This window comes from Gopherus evgoodei, chromosome 14, assembly GCF_007399415.2.
Source record: "Gopherus evgoodei ecotype Sinaloan lineage chromosome 14, rGopEvg1_v1.p, whole genome shotgun sequence".
NCBI lineage: Eukaryota > Metazoa > Chordata > Testudines > Testudinidae > Gopherus > Gopherus evgoodei.
The window spans coordinates 18,835,899-18,855,562 of NC_044335.1; the positions used below are offsets into that span (position 1 = coordinate 18,835,899).

At 42.5% G+C, this 19,664-nt stretch overlaps 1 protein-coding gene across 6 annotated transcripts in view; it reads left to right on the forward strand.

Moving 5' to 3' along the window:
- Positions 1–19,664, forward strand: part of SULF2 (sulfatase 2) — a 255,156-nt gene that overhangs the window by 228,602 nt on the left and 6,890 nt on the right. For 5 of the 6 annotated variants that reach the window (XM_030532956.1, XM_030532957.1, XM_030532958.1 and 2 more), the window contains 7 exons: positions 6,575–6,815; positions 9,643–9,739; positions 11,119–11,213; positions 15,051–15,110; positions 15,680–15,849; positions 18,575–18,717; positions 19,514–19,637. In XM_030532956.1, coding sequence (XP_030388816.1) covers positions 6,575–6,815; positions 9,643–9,739; positions 11,119–11,213; positions 15,051–15,110; positions 15,680–15,849; positions 18,575–18,717; positions 19,514–19,637 — 930 coding nt within the window. The remainder of the gene's footprint in view (positions 1–6,574; positions 6,816–9,642; positions 9,740–11,118; positions 11,214–15,050; positions 15,111–15,679; positions 15,850–18,574; positions 18,718–19,513; positions 19,638–19,664) is intronic. The other variant, XM_030532960.1, reaches the window with a different exon arrangement.

Below are 19,664 nucleotides of genomic sequence, written 5' to 3' on the forward strand. Positions count from 1 at the left end.
TTTATCATTTTTTTGAAAAGTAAAGTAGTATAAAAAACAAAAAATAGAAAAGAAAACAAAACAAAACAAAAAATTCAGCTGATCCATTGAACATCAAAGCATCTGTGCCCTTAGGGGCTATACATTTTCAAATGGCATCCATGATGCGATGCGATATATATTTTCTTTACTACATAAACTTTTTCAGAGAAAAAGTATGGATAATGACCCCCACTCTCTTCTACCTCTGCCATGGGTTATCAACAGAGAATGAATGGGGGACCTTCAACATTAAAAGCCTGGGCCTTTACCATTTGAACTAAAAGAGTAACTCTGTTAGCAGTAGTAGGCTTTTATCCTCTTCTGTGGACCAGCCACTAAAGTGAGGGGACATGTTACATACTAAACCAATAGTTTACAAATGCTTAAAGTGGCCTGTTCCAGGTTACTATAGTTATTGCAGTGCTTGGAGCAGTTACTGCAGTAATTTATTTTTAATAAGGGGGCGTACCCTCTTTGTTCCAGAAGCTGCTTACTTCTAATGTATTTTCCTCACGCTCAACCAACGGTACCAAGGTTGACTCTTAACCAGAGGTTGGAGCTAAAGGGGATGACTCCATTTCTAGTTTCTTTGGCACAGATCAGGTGCTTTTCCATAAAGCCCATTCACTGGCTCTGGTTTAAACCTGAGTCAGACTAATATCTATATTTGAAGTACATAGTCTAATTATAGATTAAAGAGGGAAATGGCAGCTCAGAATTATTTTTCGTCTGTAATGTTGCTTTTTGTCTCACTCCACAAATGCAGTGCCTTAATTATTTAGCAGATTAGTCTTTCTCTATAATGACCCAGCACAAGCTTCAAACAGAGAGTTTAAATTGATTTTCTCCCATTATATTTGGCTTGCAAGATGGTTAGTAACTACTAAACTGATTTTTAGGTGAATAAAATTATTGGTTCCAGGATGAAATTACACAGCTACACTTGCTGTTTAAATATGTGGCACAGCAGATAATCTTAAAATAATACTAGAAGTTGCAGCTCAATTAACTTTTTAAAGGCACAGAAAAGAGTTCAGTTACAGGGACAGGTTGAAGGCTCTTAATATGGAAAACAAAACAATTATATTTAAGTGGGGACAACATAATACTATTAAGTACATCTGCACAGTACTTCATAGACATTAACTAATCTTCACAACATCCCTATATGGTGGTTAAGTGTGTAATTATATCTGTTTTACCTATGCGAAAGACAGAGGCAAACAAGTTAAGTGTGGTTAGGGTACAAGGGAAGTTGGTGTTAGCTCTGGGATTAGAACACTGAAGTTCTGGTTCCCAGTGATATGCTCAGAAGCGGGAGAGTTTTTACTAGATGTTGAGTGATAAGATATGGAGTTAAAGTTAAAAAAAGGAGAAATTTCAGCTTGCTAACAGAAAACACATTTTCCAGGCCTGTGTAGGTAAGTGTGTAGTTACTAAGAGGTGTTCAGAATGAGATAGGATAAACGAATAGAAGGAGTAGAGTACAATCTCCCTAGTGCAAATGAGATGATGGACAAGTTGAAGCTAATTAGATCACCTCTGAATCAAGAAGACATACTGAGCCTCTTTGTTAGCCCAGTGTGTCCAGGCATAGGATATAGAATCCAAGTTTAGGAACATAGGTCCAAAGTCAGCAAAGCACTTAAGTATCTGCTTAGATATTTTGTTGAATTAGGATCATAATTGGTGATTTTTTATCCTCTCTGAAACTTTTTTATTTAAAAAACAAAACAACAACAACACGATTTTAAGTTCAAGTATAGTCATATTCAGGTATTGTCATTGTTTGAAAATGAATTGTTAATGCAAAGGATTTTTTTTTAAAGTGGAGTGGGATTCTGGGAACAGAGACCCTAGTGACTTCTCAAATAAATGGGATCATTAGCAAATGTAAGGCCATGTACTCTGCTGTAGGCCTCAGTAAGGAAACACGGTGACTATGTTTTCAAAACAATCAGCCTAGGGAGACTAAGATAGGAGTCTAATGATCAAATTACCACTTCTTGTTTCTTGATTAAAAAAAGGGGTTCTGATGCTTTGTTTCCCACAGCCGGTTGTAGCAGGGCATGGAGTTCAATGGAATGGGTGAGCTAGGGTCAGCTGACATGGACAGTGGAATGCCATCAGGAATTCTTGCACATGCACATTTATTAGCTAATAAATCACACTGTGAAAGTGAGTGGGCACAAAGTGACACAGGTCAATGTAACTTTCTGGTTTGTTATTTTAAACAGCATAAGTGGAAAGCTGGCTTATTGGATTGAAAAGAGTTGGGGCAGGAGAAAATGGTATATCCAAAAATGGAGCCTTTTTCTCCTCCAAATTGGTAAACTGCTGCAAAAAGGGTGATCCAGATGCTAGTGTTCGGTACTTGGATTTTTGTGACCTGTTTAATGTTTGTTAGGACGGGAACTGGAAAAATATGTACTTTTTACAGACTGTGTTGGGCTGGGTAGAATGGTAAATCATGAGGAACAATTTCATCTGACTGAGAACATGTACAGAACTGTTGGATGCCCAGGGCATACAGGATCAGGCTCCAAGCCCATTCCAGGGCCTAGCAACTGCTGCTCACTAAAACAGAGAACACAAGTTAAAAATTAAAACAACAATGCCAAACTGATTTAGACACTTGACCTACCCCTGTCAGCAAGAGCGAGTAAATTCTGGGTTAGAGATACTCAGCTGCTAGGCCTAAGCTCAATTTGGGGCTCCTGTACATTTTAGCTAACCTGAAATTCCTTCATATATAGGGAGCAAGGAAAAAGGACTTTCAGCAGTGTGTGTTCTGAGTATACCTGCTTTTTAGTGTGAGTCGGGGCGTTCTTTGAATATTTTGTATTTCTCTGTCCTCTTAATTTCCTTTGAGTTCTAGATGGCTTGTGATTTTGTACTAAGAAATATGAAACAAAGCTCTCTGGAAGTAAGAAAATTTAAACAATAGTGAGACTATAATAAGCTGTATTACACAACTGTCTTCTGGTGTAGAACGTTACTCTGTATAATAAATGTGGTATAGCTCTGCCCCTACTGTGATGCTGAAATGCATATGAATAATGGCAGTAATAAATGTGAGTGGTCTACTTCCACTTTCCTGCCTATAACTTACTGAACAGGAAGGAAAGAGCATTACACAAACTGTTAGTGTATTTTCATTGTAACTTCCATGAGATTTGTTTTGCTGGAAGGTCAGATCCCACTGCTGTGGCAAAATCCCCAGTTTTAAAATCCGACTCTAGGAACCTAAGGCACTTAGGTAGAATTTTCAAAAGTCCGTTCTCCAAACTCTGTTAAAATATATTGATGATGATAATACGAAACATTTGGCTGGCATCAGATTTTTTTTTTCCTTGTGGCCTATTCAGATAAAATAAATTCCCCATGGTTAGAATCCATTAGCAGAATACTTGCTCACAGTAATAATCTGAAAGACTTTTTCCATGGTCATTTATGAAATGGAAAATACTTCAGATCCAAACTACCTATGCAGAATGGGTAGCAGCAGGGAAGTGCAAGTGCTTTCTGCCTTTCACTAATACCTCTGCTATGTAGCCGGGCTTCTGCTTTGGAGAAGTTGCCACATACAGCAGTTGCAGTACTCAGTTATCCTTGAGAGAATGATCATTCCTAAGTGATCTCAGTGCTAAATCATGACTTCGGCAGGTGGAAACTAGTAATAAGGCTTGAATGATGGCTTGAGGGAAGTTAATGTAAAGTTGAAGGCTGTGTGTGTTTATGCCAGATACGAAGTTTATGGTTTTATAATAAAGCATTACCGCGTTTCTTTGTGTAATTGAATAATCATTCCAGGTGCTGCAGTGCATGCTCACCACCCGTTGCTGAAACCTCAGATGCTGCTACTTTTTGCTACCAAAAAATAACTCATGAAAGAATCGACTGGTTTAGTCTTCCGTCTGGCTGAGACAGTCCTAGCTGGAGCTTTGTACCAGCCCCCACCCCTAAGAGAGAGAGAGAGACAGACCCATGCTGAGGGACACAAGAGGAAAAGGATAGCAGTTGTGGAGAGTGTGTGCAATGATGAGCGATTTAGCTTCATTTAGCATAGATCGATTTCTCCAAACTCGGTTTCTAGATTCAGCTTTGAGGATGTAACCCTATAGTAATACAGGCAAGATATCAGCCAGCTTCTGAGGAAAGAGGTGTGAGATTCCTGGGCCTTCCTGGAGCAGAAGCTATGAAACCTGGTAAGAAAATTATAATGACAAGGGATTGCACAAAAGAACTAATATTCAGAGGCCCTGCACGCACGTGTGTGTGTGTGTGTGTGTGTGTGTGTGTGTGTGTGTGTGTGTGTGTGTGTGTGTGTGTGTGTGTGTGTGTGTGTGTGTACAGGCAAATGAATTGGAGAGCAAAACTTGGTAGTTTGGGAAGCAAATCAGGTGGTTAGACATATAACTATTAGAATTTGTGTCCACAATTCACTTTGCAAACAGGGAGGCCCAGCTGACAATTCATCACTTAAAATATTTTAACCATTCCTCTTGGAATAGATGGCATTTGGGAAAAATCACAGTATTAAATACTCTGATCCAGCACTGTGGGTAGTGAATCATGCTAGCAGTGACAAAAACATGACTTGATTTGTGAGTTCTCTCATACCAGATTGAGTCATTCTTCATCTGGTGAGACTGTGAATGGCTGCAATGGAGAAGTTCTCTCCTGCATTGTGAGTGTAAGAGGATTCTTCAGGGACATGTGTAGGCTGTGGTTCCTTGCAGCTGCATGCTAAAGTCCAGTGCACCAGGTTGGGTACATGAAGTTCACAGGGAAGAGAAACTCTTGACTGGCAGAGAATAACAAGATGAAATAAGAGAGCAACTAAAGAAAGAAGAGTTTGCATTTTGAATCTAATTGTCAGGGTGTAGCTTTTTGGAACATCCTTCTGGTATTGAAAAGATGGGAGTTTCCTCCTCTTATTCAAATATTTCCTGAATTGGAGCCTAAAATGTTTTTTTCTTCCGCTATGATTCACCTGGCTCAATATCAGCAATACATTTTGAGCCTCAGATGGAAAAAAGTGCAGCGCTAGATCATCCAGCTGGTATTCTGCTTTCTGTAGCACATCAACTAGAACCAAGTGCCAGGAACCAAAGCTTAGCGCTAGGAGGAAAGAGATGTTTCTCTTGCTGTTGCATGCCCACCAAGATTCATGAATGGGTCCTGAGCCTCCTGACCAACTTCACCAGGAAATGCGAGATGGGCCCCTAAATAGTTCTGTGTCAATTATAGGACATAACTCATTTGAACGGTCTATCTTTTTGGTGAGACAACACTCTAGTTAATGTTTCCCATTTTTTTATCCTCTTCTCTATGGGTGTTTCCTCTATTGAAAGGTCTGTCTTGAGCATGGTGGGGCTAGTTTCTTTTCATGCCAGCAGCACCAGATCTCTCTTCATCAGACTGCAAAACAAAAGTCTCCTTCTTGTGGGGCACACTCTCTGCTAGCTTTCAGCTTTGGACAGAGAGGAGGAATCCGGAAGAGACTTGATTCCGGTGAGGCCTGAGACAACCCTGAGTCCTTTGATGCTAAGGAAAGGATCTGGCACCAGCAAGCAGAGGGGCCTTTCTGTGGTGGCTTACGGTTAGATTGTGCTGCTGTCATCCCTTTTTCTGCGAGGGCAAGATCTGGATGTAAACTTGGAACCATCTCTAGAATCTCTTGGGTTTTGAGCAGGGAAGAAGAATCTTGGAAAGCAGTAGTACCAAACAAATTGATGAGTGATTGTGGACAGCTCATGGTGCGGAATGGTAACAGTGTGTTTGGGCTGCGTATGGAAAGGCACTGCGTTGTATGGGACTGTGTGGCACTGGAGAGACTGTAGAAGAGGCAGTCAGCTCTGGGCAACTCAGCGTCAGAAAGATATTGACAAACAAGGGAATTTAGGGACAAGAAATGGAAATGAGGAAGGGCCAGGCGGGATTGATTTGAGGGGAGAGGTTAAAAACTAAAATAGCTTGTCTGGGAGGAAAAAGGTGAAATTGAGCAAAAGGGTCAGTCTGAGTGCTGGAAAAACTTTCTGAGCTTTGTCAAAAGTGTCTCTGTGGGATGTAATGGCAGTTCAGTTGCCTGGGAGCTTTATCGTAAATGGACAAAGCTCAGGAGCACATGCTGAAGGGAAAACGCTATAGTGGCCTGCACAGGAATGACCTAGTACAGTGCAGCTCTTCCATTTCTACCGATCAGGGTTATTTTTTGAGCTTTTGCTGCCATCTGGTGACTCTCCTAGTAAAAACAATTTTTAAAAATGAACTATGTTCTCTCTAAACAATATTGCATATCTTCCTCCCCCTACCTTCTCTGTGCCCATCTGCACTGTATCTGCCCTCACGCTCTCATGCTCCCAGTTACCCATCTGCCCATGAAAGTGCTAGTGAGATAACAGCTCTGAGGACAGCTGCAGCAAACACCAAACCTGGAAGGTGGGCCAGTTAATTCCAAATGTCGTCACAGTCTGGCTGGTGTCTGAGGAAGGACCCTGGCTCAAGCAAGATCAAATTATAGCACACATTCTCTCTTCCTGTCTTCCAGAGTACAAGCCAAGCTATGTCCGGAATCGCTCTGTTCGCTCTGTGTCCATTGAGCTAGATGGAGAGGTTTATAATTTGGGTTTAGAGGATGGCTACCAACCTGTCTTACCAAGGAATATCACCAAAAGACACAAGGCAGAGGGGGATGCTGCAGGAGAGGAGGATAAGGACATCGGAGAATACAGTGGCACGGGCGGCATTGCAGAGTATACAGCCCCTAATTTAATCAAAGTGACTCACAGGTGAGTACATATAGTGTGTGACATTTGCCCTCGTCACCCATGGGGCAGGTTGAGAAAGAATAGGTGCATTTCTTTTGGTGAGCTAGTAATTTGGATGCTGACACCTGGCCTCTGACTTTCCAGCTTGTTAGAGTGCAGTTGCTCCAGAAACCATTTGTTTGGAGGGGGCGGTGGGGAATCTGCCTGGGTTCAGCCAGGGTCGTTGCAGAGTGAGGGCTCAGAGGTGGGAATTTTCCAAAACACTCCGCATTGGCCTAGCTCTGCTCCCATTAAAGTCAGTGGTATAACTCACATTGATTTCAATGGGCACTGAGTTAGACCTTTTGAAAATCCCATCCTGACTGTACATTTAAGTCCCTCTTTCTCCCTTCTCTGAAATCGCCATCCTCACCCGCACTAGCATTAGCTTTTCACAGTGGATGATTTGCCATCACACAGGGAATAGTGTGTGGCTGCTGAGGGCTGCCCATGCTCTAAGCTTTGTCTGCACTGGAGACTTGCCGCCATTTCACCTATCAGTGATGGGCCTATTCCGACCCCTAGTGTAAACAAGCACAACTGCTGTTTGCACCAGGAATGATCATCCTTATTTGAGACCAGGATAAGCTGTCCAGTTAGGGTGACCAGATGTCTCGATTTTATAGGGACAGTCCCGATTTTTTTTTCTTATATAGGCGCCTATTACTCCCCACCCCTGTCCCGATTTTTCACATTTGCTGTCTGGGTCACCCTATGTCCAGTGGAATTCAGTGATTCACCTGGTCTGTGCAAGGGGTTGGCTGTAACTGCTTATTCCAAGAATGCACTCAGAGTTCTAGGGGAAGCAGCTGCCTCTCACACTTCCCTCTTGCCAATTCCGGGAACGCGAATGCTGGACTGAGGGGAGAGAAGCATTGTGAAGTCGAGCCTTGGAGGGTGAGGAGAGGGAATTCTGTGGGCTGTGAACACACCATAATACCACAGGGAAGCAAAAAATCTACTCCTGTGTGTGTAAACTCTAGAGCTATTTGCAACTAAATTTGTGTTTGATTAGCTTAGTCACTCTCTTCTTGTGAATTATCTGCAGACAGACCTCCATTATCAATATGGCTGTTATTTTGAATTGTTCACTGATTAGCTCATGTAAACACGCTTCAGTTCCTGCTTTGAAGGCTAGCTCCTCTACTGGTGTAAGGCAGCTTCATTGACGGTAGTGGAGTTGAGGATCATGAGTCAGAATGTGCTGTTTGTGCTGTGTGAGTGGCCTCCTGCATCAAATGGTATTGATCCTGCTACCTGATTAGGTGGCTCCCAAGTCCACACAAATAGCTGGTTGTGCAAACACTGCTGCAGACGTTCCTGCCTGAGGAGTCCCATCGGTGAAAGCCGTGGCAGAGAGCTTTTAGTCAAATGACACTTTGAAAATACCTATCTGTGGTATTTGCTAAGCTCCTCGTGTAAAATTTTCAAAAATACCTAGTTCCATTTTTAACAGTGACTTGGGATTCTAAATCTCATTAAAAATCAATGGAACTTAGAAGCCCAAGTCATTCCTGAAAATGAGACTTGGACTCATAAGTCACTTAGGTGTTTTTGAATTTTACCCCATTGTAAAAGCTGTAAAAGTTCCTTCCCTTAGAAGCCTAACATTATTTCTGGGAAATGTCTCTTGTGTGTGTCTCTCATAGATCACTTAGGGTATGTCTACACTACCCACTGTATCGGTGGGCAGCAATCAATCCAGTGCGGGTCAACTGATCACATCTAGACTAGACACGATCAGTTGACCCCCGAGTGCTCTCCCGTTGACTCCTGTACTCCACCACCACGAGAGGCTCAGGTGGAGTTGATGGGGGAGCGGCAGCAGTCGACTCACCGCAGTGAAGACACCGCTGTGAGTAGGTGTAAGTGCATCAACTTCAGCTACATGATTCACATAGCTGAAGTTGTGTAACTTAGATCGATTCCCCTCCTGTAGACCAGGTCTTAGTTAAGTGTTATGGGATTACTGCTTCTGAGAAGCTTTAGAATTAGTTAAACATCTGTTAGCTATATGCTTGATAAGTGACTTAGAAGTCTATGTAGCCCAGTCTGAGAGCAGCAATAGGAAATAGCCAGTATATGATAGTTTACAAAGATATTCAAAGTGATTGTTTATTACCTCCAGTTAGTTTTCACATTGTCTGTGTGTTATCGTGGTAAATTTGTAGCAAATTCTCCCCCGCCCCTTAATACATTATTTTATATTGCTGAATTGGCATCATTTGCTTTTTGGAGCTTTGGAACTCAGGCCTTGTCTAAACTACCGCAGTAATTCAAACTAAGGGTACGTCTTCACTACCCGCCGTATCGGAGTTGCGGAATCGACAGGGGAAGCCACAGACATCGATCCCGCGCCATGAGGACGGTGAGTAATTCGGTCTTAGATACTTCGACTTCAGCTACGTTATTCACATAGCTGAAGTTGCATATCTAAGATCAATTTTCCCCTGTAGTGTAGACCAGCCCTAAGTTACGCTACTCCCACTACATGAATAGTGCAGCAGGAGTCAATGTAGCTTAGGCTGACTAACTGCAGTGTCTACACCATGCTGTGTTAATGGGAGATGCTTGCCCATTGACTTAACTTACTCCTCTCATTCCAATGGAGTACCGGAGTCCACAGGAGAGCACTCTGCAGTCGATTTAGCGGGCCTTCATTATGCCTGCTAAATCGACTCCCAATGAATCAGTTTCAGCAGCCTCAATCCTGGTAAGTGTAGACATGGCCTCAGAGTTATCAAAAACAGATGTTCCTGTTGCAGGCTCCTACATGCAATGTAATAAACTTTTATTCTCCTGTGGACAGATGCTATATTCTGGAGAATGATACTGTTCAGTGTGACACAGATCTGTACAAGTCACTGCAGGCTTGGAAGGACCATAAACTTCATATTGACCATGAGGTTAGTGATCTTAACAGCTGTATGTATATAATATGCTACTTTATTTTATTATTTTTAACTTTTGCATTTGAGAATTGGATTAGTTTTTCCTTGGTTTGTGGAGATGAGGGATTTGGAAGAGAAGTTGTCATATGAGGTCTCCCTGCGGGCCTCCGCATTCAGGCCAGTGAATATTTACCAGTCACTGGGGCACAGGGAGATGTTGGGGAGAAAAAGCTGAAACCAAAAACATCACAGAGAACAAGGGAAGGAGATCTTGTAACTACTCAGCAAATCATATCTGGGAACGTTTTTACACTGTAAAGCTTGCACAGGCCATGGGAGATACTGAAGACCATATTAGCTTTGGTAGTACACTAAGGGGCAATCTTAAGTCAAGCTTCTTCAGTATCATCCTCTTGTTCCAGCTCTTTGTTTTTTTAACAAGCATGGAATGCGGAAGAAAATTGCCTCATCTCATCTCTCTCCTGTCTCCTCTGTTTCTTGAATAGGGTCACAGGGCAGGATCCTTTGTGTGATCCTCTTGAGTTCTGGGTCCACCACCTGTACACTAGCCTGTCATGCTGCAACTGCTATTTAGTGGTGGTGGGATAGTAACCTTTTTCTCAGTCCTGGATAATATGTTTGCATTGTCTCTCCATGTAAAGAGCCAAGGAGGGAGCCCTAGACCCATCTCTTGAGCATGAATGTGCACTGCCAGCTAGAGTGAACAGTACCAACACACTAGCAACGTTACTGCCTTCAGTTACAGGGGAAGGAGCAGATGATGGTCTGGCACTTTGCTCCTCTCCCACAAATGCATATGCTAACGCAATCAAACTAGCTGCTGCCCCATGCCCCATGCAGCCAGAGGTTTCAAATGATTGTCATGTAAAATGGTGGAGACCTGTCATTTCCTCTTGCAATCCTGAAAGGAGAGAAATCTGTTCCTCTTTCAAATTCACAATGGGCCATACCTCTCCTAAAGGCTTCAGTTTGACTTGTTCCTTTCGCTAGGTAACATCCATCCTTTTGCAAGTATGCAAATCAGAACATAGTCATAACTTTCCCCTGCCAGAGCTCAGTATGGTGGTTAAGACCTGCCCTAAATAGGCCATTGTTGGTATTTTGGGAACAGAAGGACTGACTTCCCTATAGCTCCAAGCTCAGGTTTCCATCCTAGGCAGCCAGAGGAAAGTTTGCTCATGGGCTTTAGGGGGGAGTAATTTTGGTAATTTTGATCCTGGGGCAGAAGCCTAGAAAAGTATGTGCATCAGAGGAGCATGTATGATTGGGGTAGGAGCAAGATAAGAGTGGGGAAAGAAAATTATTTAATGGACATAGAATGGATGGGAGAAGGTAGGAACCCAACCAATTCATTCTGTGATTTTTGTTGTTAGATTGAAACACTGCAAAATAAAATAAAAAACTTAAGGGAGGTCAGAGGTCATCTAAAGAAGAAGCGACCAGAGGAGTGTGACTGTAACAAGATAAGGTATCTCCACACATACATTAAAGTAGCAAGTTGTAATATGCAACTGTGGCTGATATGAGTCTTGGCAGGCAGGATAAAAACCTGTTTTACCAGAATTAATGCTGATGATGCTAACAGATTGTGTTCTTTTAACAGAAAAGCAGTACCATGAGTATGTTCCACCTGCTAAAGTCCTGAGAGAGTGGGGCTGCAGCAGAGGAGCTCTTAATCCCGTGCGCAGTTTAGCTGAGGCTTTCCTCCCACCTTCTTGTTACACATGAATAATTATGAATCTGAAATAATCAAAGTGATGCTGAGAGAAGCACATTTTAAAGCTGGGGACATTTTTTACAAAGTGACAAGTCTTTTCTCTGGCCTTCTCCTGTCCCTCTACTCCAACAGTTGTAGTGTTTGACTGGGAATGTCCTGCTTGTAGTTACTCAGTTCCGCACTGTAAGAGAAGTAGAAGAACTTGGCATTAATTAGTCCTGAATTAATCCATGAGAAACAGAAATGCCCATTTAAAATGATGGACAAGGTCAAGCTTCTAACTAGGTTTTAAGCTGCCCCTGTGGTCTAGTGTTGGTGACCTAAGGTCACGCGTAAGGCTCTGTGGTTGTTGTGGAAGTTACGGATTCCGTGACTTCTGCAGCGGCTTGTGTAGCTAACCCCGGGGCTGCCCAAGCAGCTGCCCTGGGGTCAACTGCTTGGGTGACCCTGCGGACAGCCACACTGGCTGCTGCTGGAGCAGCTCTGCAGCCAGCCACTTGGACGGCCCTGGGGCCAGCAACACCAGCCACTGCTCTAGCAGCTGGCCCCGGGGACCATCTGAGCAGCTGTCTCAGGGGTGGCGGGAGCAGCCACAGCTCAGCAGCTCCCGGTAGCAATCTGGGGCGGCGGCGGCGGCAGCAGCAGTGTCTGGTCCCGAGCTCTCCTTCCCCCGCCAACCCGCATGGCGGCTGGAGCAGCACTGGCCTCCCAGGGCTTCCCTCCCCGAGCGGCAGCAGGCCCCAAGGCGGCAGGGGGAGCAGCAGTGGGCCCTCGGGGCTCCCCCTGACAGCTGGTGCCAGGAGCTTCCCCCCCCCATACTATGCCCCCTCACAGTCCTCCCCGGGCCCCGCACGCCCGATTCAGTCAGGGGTATTTATGGTACAAGTCATGGACCGGTCACGGGCAAGAAACAAAAAAAAAAGTCACAGGCCCATGACTTGTACCATAAATACCCATGATTAAATGTTAGCCTTAATCATGGGTTCAGATCCAGCTGATCAAATATAACTCTGTGCTCAGATGCAGTGGTGGCGGTGGGGACATCTGAGAACAGAGATGATTCATTAAGCACATTGTTCTGACTTTAGACTTGCTTTTCCAAAGTGGAGCAGTGTCACTTTCTCTGCTTTCAATAAGTATATTGCACAAATGGAGTAGTGCAAAGGTCAGATGAGAGCAAATTGCTCCCCCTTCAGATTAATCATGGGCATTGTAATCCATTTCCTCAGACACCAGCAGTAAAATGTCTAGCAACTGCTGGCTGGAAGAAATAGGCATTTTCCAGCTGGTAGGGAGCACCTGTAGCTGTACAGCCAGCACTGGTTTAAACGCACCCAAACTTTTCTTATTAACCGAATTCTAAGTGCAATAATTTAATATCAAAACAGTGATTGTGCATCAGGGACTCTGATTAGCTTCTAATGTGCCCAAGAATTTCCAAAAGGATTGGAAAGCAGCACACACTTTGCATTGGGAGAGCATTTAAGAGCTTCCTGAGGGCTTCAGGCAAACAAGCATAGCAGAGAGTCTTGTAAAATCAGTTGTTAAAGTACTTGAATAAAATTTGCTTTCAAGAAAGCTGCTCAGCAAAGCAACTTAAGAGTGCCAGGAACAGCTGACATTATGGCTACTATTAAGTCTGCCAGCTAGCCAGGTGTCACCATGGGAATATCAGCCATAGATCTGCAGTGAGTTATTGTGTGTGCTCTACAGAGCAGATGCAGCAGGTCAGTATATTTAGAGAAACCAGACAGCAGTACCACCTGCCATTAATTAAAAGGGTATTTCAATGGTTATTAAAAGAAAAAATACTGTGAGATGTGCCCTATCGAAGCCTTTGGGGAAAAAAGTTCTGGTATTATGATGAACAGGTATCTCTGTGAGAAGAGATGGGGAGGTATATGACATGACACATCCCCTATCTCAGTTGCTTCTACAAGCTGAGCTATTCAGAGTACACCTTCAGCTCTCTGGGTGCACATTACATGCTAGCTAACAACTGTGAAGTGCACAGTCTGCATAGTGTTTGTTAGGTGGTAACTCTGAAGTGCAGTGGCCTGTAGCTGAAACTATACAACAAATGTAGTGGTTTTTTAATATTCCCTGGTGTCGCCAAATAGTATGTACAAGTGTGGCATAACCTATTTAATTCTGAATGAAGAATGAGATGTGTGTGTAATCTGATATATAGTGATGTAATTCTATGCAGTACGGACACTCCCTCTTAGATGTGTAATATTTTCCAAAACACAGTATGAGTCCGTGAAAGCTTACATAGCCCTATAAAATCACTGGTTTCAAAGAGTAACATTTTAGAAACTATGGTCAAGGACAGATTTTATTTTAACATTTACAGTAACTTAAAACATTGAAGGATGAACATGTTTACGTGGAGAATATTTACACACCTCTGCTCTGCAAGCATTTACACAAGTGCATATGTGTGCTGACTTCAGTATGTAAAACTACAATTCTGCAGTAAGAACATATATTGATTAATGAATTAGGTACATACTTTGTGTGTGAGATGTAAGCTTGCAGAATCAGACTAGTTATTTGATAGTAATAGTTACCTTTTGTTGATAATTAGCCTTTTTAAAGCTCTGTGGCACTCAGATATATTCTAACATTTTATTTGAGTTATGTTACTTTCTTTGTATTTCTCTGTTGAAGAGTCTATTAGAACCTGCACAAGTCTGACAGAATTCAATCTGCTACACTATTTAGATTAAATTGCAAAACTTTTTAAATTGGCTTTTGCTTTGTAAGGCTGCTAATGAAGGGCATGACAATAGCCAATAGAGTTGCAATTAACTGAGCTTTTATTCATTTAAAAAAATTGTTTAATTTTGTAATTTGTGTATAAAGAGTCACAAAGACCACCTTGCAAAAACTTAAATAGCCCTAATTTTTATAACACAGGAAAGGGAGTTCCAAAAAGAGATCTAAACAGTAAACTAACTTGTTTAAAACCCAACACACATTTGCCAGAATCCTGCTGAGTACACAGATATCCAGAATAAATAAGACACTGGTACAAGCCAGAATGTTAGTTGCAACGCTACCTTTTATCTGTTTCCCAGGCACTGCTAGCCCATAACAATACAATACAGCAAGCACCTACAAGTCAATTTATATTCATTTCTTTTAACTACAAGGGAGGAAAGATTATAGGCATCTGGCAACTCTCCTATTATCGAAATAAGTTCATAAAAACGTACATGAAGAAAATACTAAAACTGGAAATCTAATTGTTTTAGCTGACAGATGTATAATTTTGGCTCTCGTGCACAGAACAGGTAACGTTGAAACTGCAGTATCTGAAATCACTTGCAGATACATGTTGCAACACACCACAAGATGTCCCTGTCCTCCCATGATATTGTGGAGTCAGCAGAAAATGCAGAAAAATGCTTAGCTGGGTAGATTCCAGTCCAGCTAGATTACAGATCGTTAACCACACATTGCTAGTGAATAACTCAGCAGAAGAGGTGACATTTTCTATTTGAATGCAGTGTGCAAATTCTGTATAAACAGAAGCAATTGTCTTTCGGTATTCTTGATTGTGAATTTGTGGTTTTTTTCCAGTTACCATTCCAAACACAAGGGCAAACTCAGGCAAAAAGGGTCTAGTCTCCATCCTTTCAAGTAAGTGCAGGCCTCCTTCTTTGGAAGAGAAATGCAAGATGCTCACTGGTTAAACTTTGATGAATACACACTAGCTAAGAACTAGCCAAACGCAATAATACTGCGTATCTCCTGTATTTAAAAGACATTTTACATGTAAAGAAAGGGCAGTGAATAAAAGAGTGGGGTTCTAGTGATTCAAGCATGGGACTAGGAGCTATCAAATTCTGAGATCTAATTCCTGCTCTGAAAAGGACTCAGACTTTAGGCCAGGCAATTAACCACACTGGCTGTTTCATCTTCAAGAAAATGGGGTAAAAGAACCCACCTACTTCGCTGAGCTGTGATAAGGACTGAGTAGATCATGTCTCAACTTTTTTGAACAAGAACAGGGCTGTAATTCCCAAGTATTGTCTCAGCAGGGCCTTTTGGAAGGAAGGCTGTTTCTTTAACAATATGATTAATTTTCCTTCCAGTTTACGAAGCAAAGCCCATCAATTTTGTAAGCCACTTTCAAGTCCACCTCACCCCCTTTTTTTGTTTTAAGAGTTGGGCGTATTGTCCTAACTTTTTGTGTATCTTGGCTGTAGGAAAGTCCTGCAGGAAAAGGACAAATTGTGGCTGCTTAGAGAACAGAGGCGAAAGAAGAAGCTGCGCAAACTGCTGAAGAGAATAAAAAACAATGATACATGCAGCATGCCTGGCCTGACGTGCTTCACCCATGACAACCAGCACTGGCAGACTGCCCCCTTGTGGACATGTAAGGATCCCAGTGACTGAGCAATAACCAGGAAGGTGCAGGTCACTGCCTGGGACAGGATTCTGTCTACCAGGCAATGCCCTGCTCCCTCATTGTTAGCATCAGTCTTATAGACAACATTTTATAGCATATGGTATATTGACCAAGGTCACAGGAATTTCCTCATAATATACGACGGTGCATTTACAGTTGGTATTACCAATCCAACAGAATGGGGAAAAGCACACCTCCTTTTTCTGAAAAGGGAATTAAAAGTGGAGGCTAAAAATAACTTGTTTAAATCAAATAGGTGTTTTTTAACCAAGATTTTCAGATAATGGGGTCAAGTTTTGCCCTAAGACATGCAGGGAAGACAGAGTTGCATACCGAGCCTCTAACAGAATTAGGTGCTTTTTAAGTATTTCATGAATAAACTAATCCTTAGGAAACTGACCAGTTTGTAGGTGCCTGGCACATGGGGATTTGCTCATTTCCACAGTTGGGGGAGAGGTGGTCCATGGCCAATGGGAGGATTTGCTGGATTGAGAATACAGGTGGGCCAATTATTTATTTTATTGTAAATAGCACATTTGTCAAAAAATGAAGTTTCTGATTGACTGAAGCTGCAAATTCAAGCTGAGCTCAGGAAACAGTTTCTGCTGCAAAAAAGTCAACAATTTTTTTCATTTCAAAGAGACATTTAGTTTTGAAATGTAGCTAGATTTAACTTCAGAACAATAGTATTAAAAAAAAAAAAGGGGGGGGAGGGGTGAAGATAAAAACCACAAAGCCAAAACAACCCATTTCATTTCAGCCAAAATGAGGAGTATTTTTGTTTTTTCATTTCACTGAGGAGAAAAAAATTCCAGATTTTTCAGTTCAGTCAATGGAAAAAAAAAATCAGTTATTCACCTAGCTCTCATTGATGCTGCCCCTATACTAAGATCCTCTTCTTGGAGACTAGAAGGGCCCCTCTCAATGACTCTAGTATGGCAGAGATGGTAGGACAGAATAGAGCACAGCATGTGCACATTTCAGATTGCTAGCTGTGCCCTCTGCCTGATTTTTGCATAGGGCAACAATATTCCTAAAGCGAGGCAGAAGGAATGCTAATTGACCACACATTTTAGAATAGTGTCTCACCAGGCTGCCATAGAATTTTGCTATAAGCTGGGGAACAGAGGAGAAGAAAGACCTGGTCGAGGACTATGAGCCAGCAATATGATCCAGTTTTGAAAAAGCCTAATGAAATACTAGGATGCATCAGTTATTTTCAGTAGGGATAGGCAAGTGTTATTACCATTATCCAAAGCACTGGTGAGATCTCATCTGGAATACTGTGTGCAGTTCTTGTCTCCCATGTTTAAGAAACTGGAATAGGTACAGAGAAGGGCTACTAGGATGATCAAAGGAATGAGGAGAGCTTGGCTTGTGTAGCCTAACCAAATGAAGGCTGAGGGGAGATATGATTGCTTTCTATAAATACATCAAAGGGATAAACACCAGGGATGGAGAAGTTATTTACAGTAAGAGTTAATGTTTGCACTAGAACAAATAGATATAAACTGGCCAAGTTAAGGTTTGAAATTCGGTGAAAGTTTCTAACCATTGGAGGAGTGAAGTTCTGGAACAGCCTCCCAAGGAGAGCAGTGGGGGCAAAAAAACCTAACTGGTTTCAAGACTAAGCTTGATAAGTTTATGGAGGGGATGGTATGATGAGGTTGCCTACAATGACATGTGGCCCGTCCATAGCTGATAGCAAATATCTCCAATGCCTGGAGAAAGGACACTAGATGGGGAGGGCTCTGAGTTACTACAGTGAATTCTTTCCAAGTGTCTGGCTGGTGTATCTCACCGAAATGTTCAGGGTCTAATTTTCCCTGAAGTCAGATTGGCAGAGGCCCTGGGGTTTTTCATCTTCCTCTGTAGCATGTGGCACACCTGGTTTGAACTAGAATAAATAATGAATTCTCTAAAAGCAGCAAAGAATTACAGAACCAGTTTCTCCTCTCTTGGTTTTCACACCTCAACTGCTAGAACAAGGCCTCATCCTCCCTGATTGAACTGACCTCGTTATCTCTAGCTTGCTTGCTAGCATATATATACCTGCCCCTGGAAATTTCCATTACATGCATCTGAGGAAGTGGGTATTCACCCATGAAAGCTCATGCTCCAAAACGTCTGTTAGTCTATAAGGTGCCACAGGATTCTTTGCTGCTTTTACAGATCCAGACTAACACGGCTACCCCTCTGATAATGAATTATCTGTAACTGTAAGTCTTTAAATCATGATTTGAGGATTTCAGTAACTAAGAGGTTATGGGGTCTATTATGGGGTGGGTGAGCAGGGCCAGCTCCAGCCACCAGCTAAAGAAGCAGGTGCTTGGAGCGGCCAATACCAAGGGGCAGTCTTCCAGCCGCTATTGGGGCAGCACGTCCAGTTCTTCAGCGGCAATTCAGTGGCGGGTCTCTCAGTCCCTCTCGGAGTGAAGGACCTGCTGCTGAATTGCCGCCGAAGAGTTGAGCGGCACGATCGCACTGCCGTGTTTTTTTTGTTTTTAATTTTTTTTCCCCCTGCTTGGGGCAGCAGAAAACCTGGAGCTGGCCCTGTGGGTGAGGGTCTGTGGCCTGCAATATGTAGGAGGTCAGACTAGATGATCATGATGGTCTATTGTGACCTTAAAGTCTGAGAATAGTGAAATGCATGCCTAACCCTGGCTGAATGCTTTTTATGGTTCATTTGCAGTGGGTCCTTTCTGTGCCTGTACCAGTGCCAATAACAACACATACTGGTGTATGAGGACAATCAATGAGACACACAACTTCCTGTTTTGTGAATTTGCTACTGGCTTCCTGGAGTATTTTGATCTCAATACTGACCCATATCAGGTACCTGAATACAGAGCAGAAATAGAAATACTAAAAACAGACAAGTAAACTTTTTCCCCTTTCAGTATGAAATTACTTTTTAATTGCCAAATAACTAGCTTTTCATCAACCAATGTACATTTGAAAGAAATCTCCTGGCATACACTAAAACAGTGATATAAGGCAGTGACTTGATTAGGAGCTAATAATTCACATCAGAGCAAGGCAGTCTTTGTTCAAAGAAAAATATTGCACTTTCCTGGTTAAAAGTGCTAGTGGCACTGAAGCAGTTGTTTTCTGGGGCAAGTAAAAGTGCAGGGGGGTGTCTTCCTCCTGCCTTAAGGGACTAGAGCTGGCTCTGCACTGACCATACACTCTCGCATCTGGTCACAGCTCAGAAATAGGGATGAAAAGCTTTGTCCTATGTCTGAGGCCTTTGTATCATACTGATGTAAGCTCCACTAGTGCCAACCTCTATCATAGATACACTCAACTGCTGTAAGCCGTGACTTCCACCCATACAGTGTACCCTGGTTTTAAACCTCTCTTCGTAGAGAGAATGGCTATAATTGATTATGTGGTGCTGGGTGCCAGGAAGCCACGTAGTTGCAAAGTACATCTTATAGACTCTAGGGTTGCACGGCTGTGGCAATGCTGGTGCAAAACAAGAACTATTTCATTTGACCTGAGCAGCTTTTCCTTGGTTTATTTACTTTTGGAAACGAACCATGTGTTTTCTTTGTATGAAGCGCTCTCAACTTCCTTAAGGACACGAACAACCCCTCTGTTGTTAACAAGAACTTTTATTTATCCTTAGTTGATTAATGCAGTGAACACACTAGATAGAGACATTCTCAATCAACTGCACATCCAACTCATGGAATTAAGAAGCTGCAAAGGATATAAACAGTGCAACCCAAGAACTAGGAACATGGATCTGGGTAAGAGCCCTTCTACTTACATCCTCC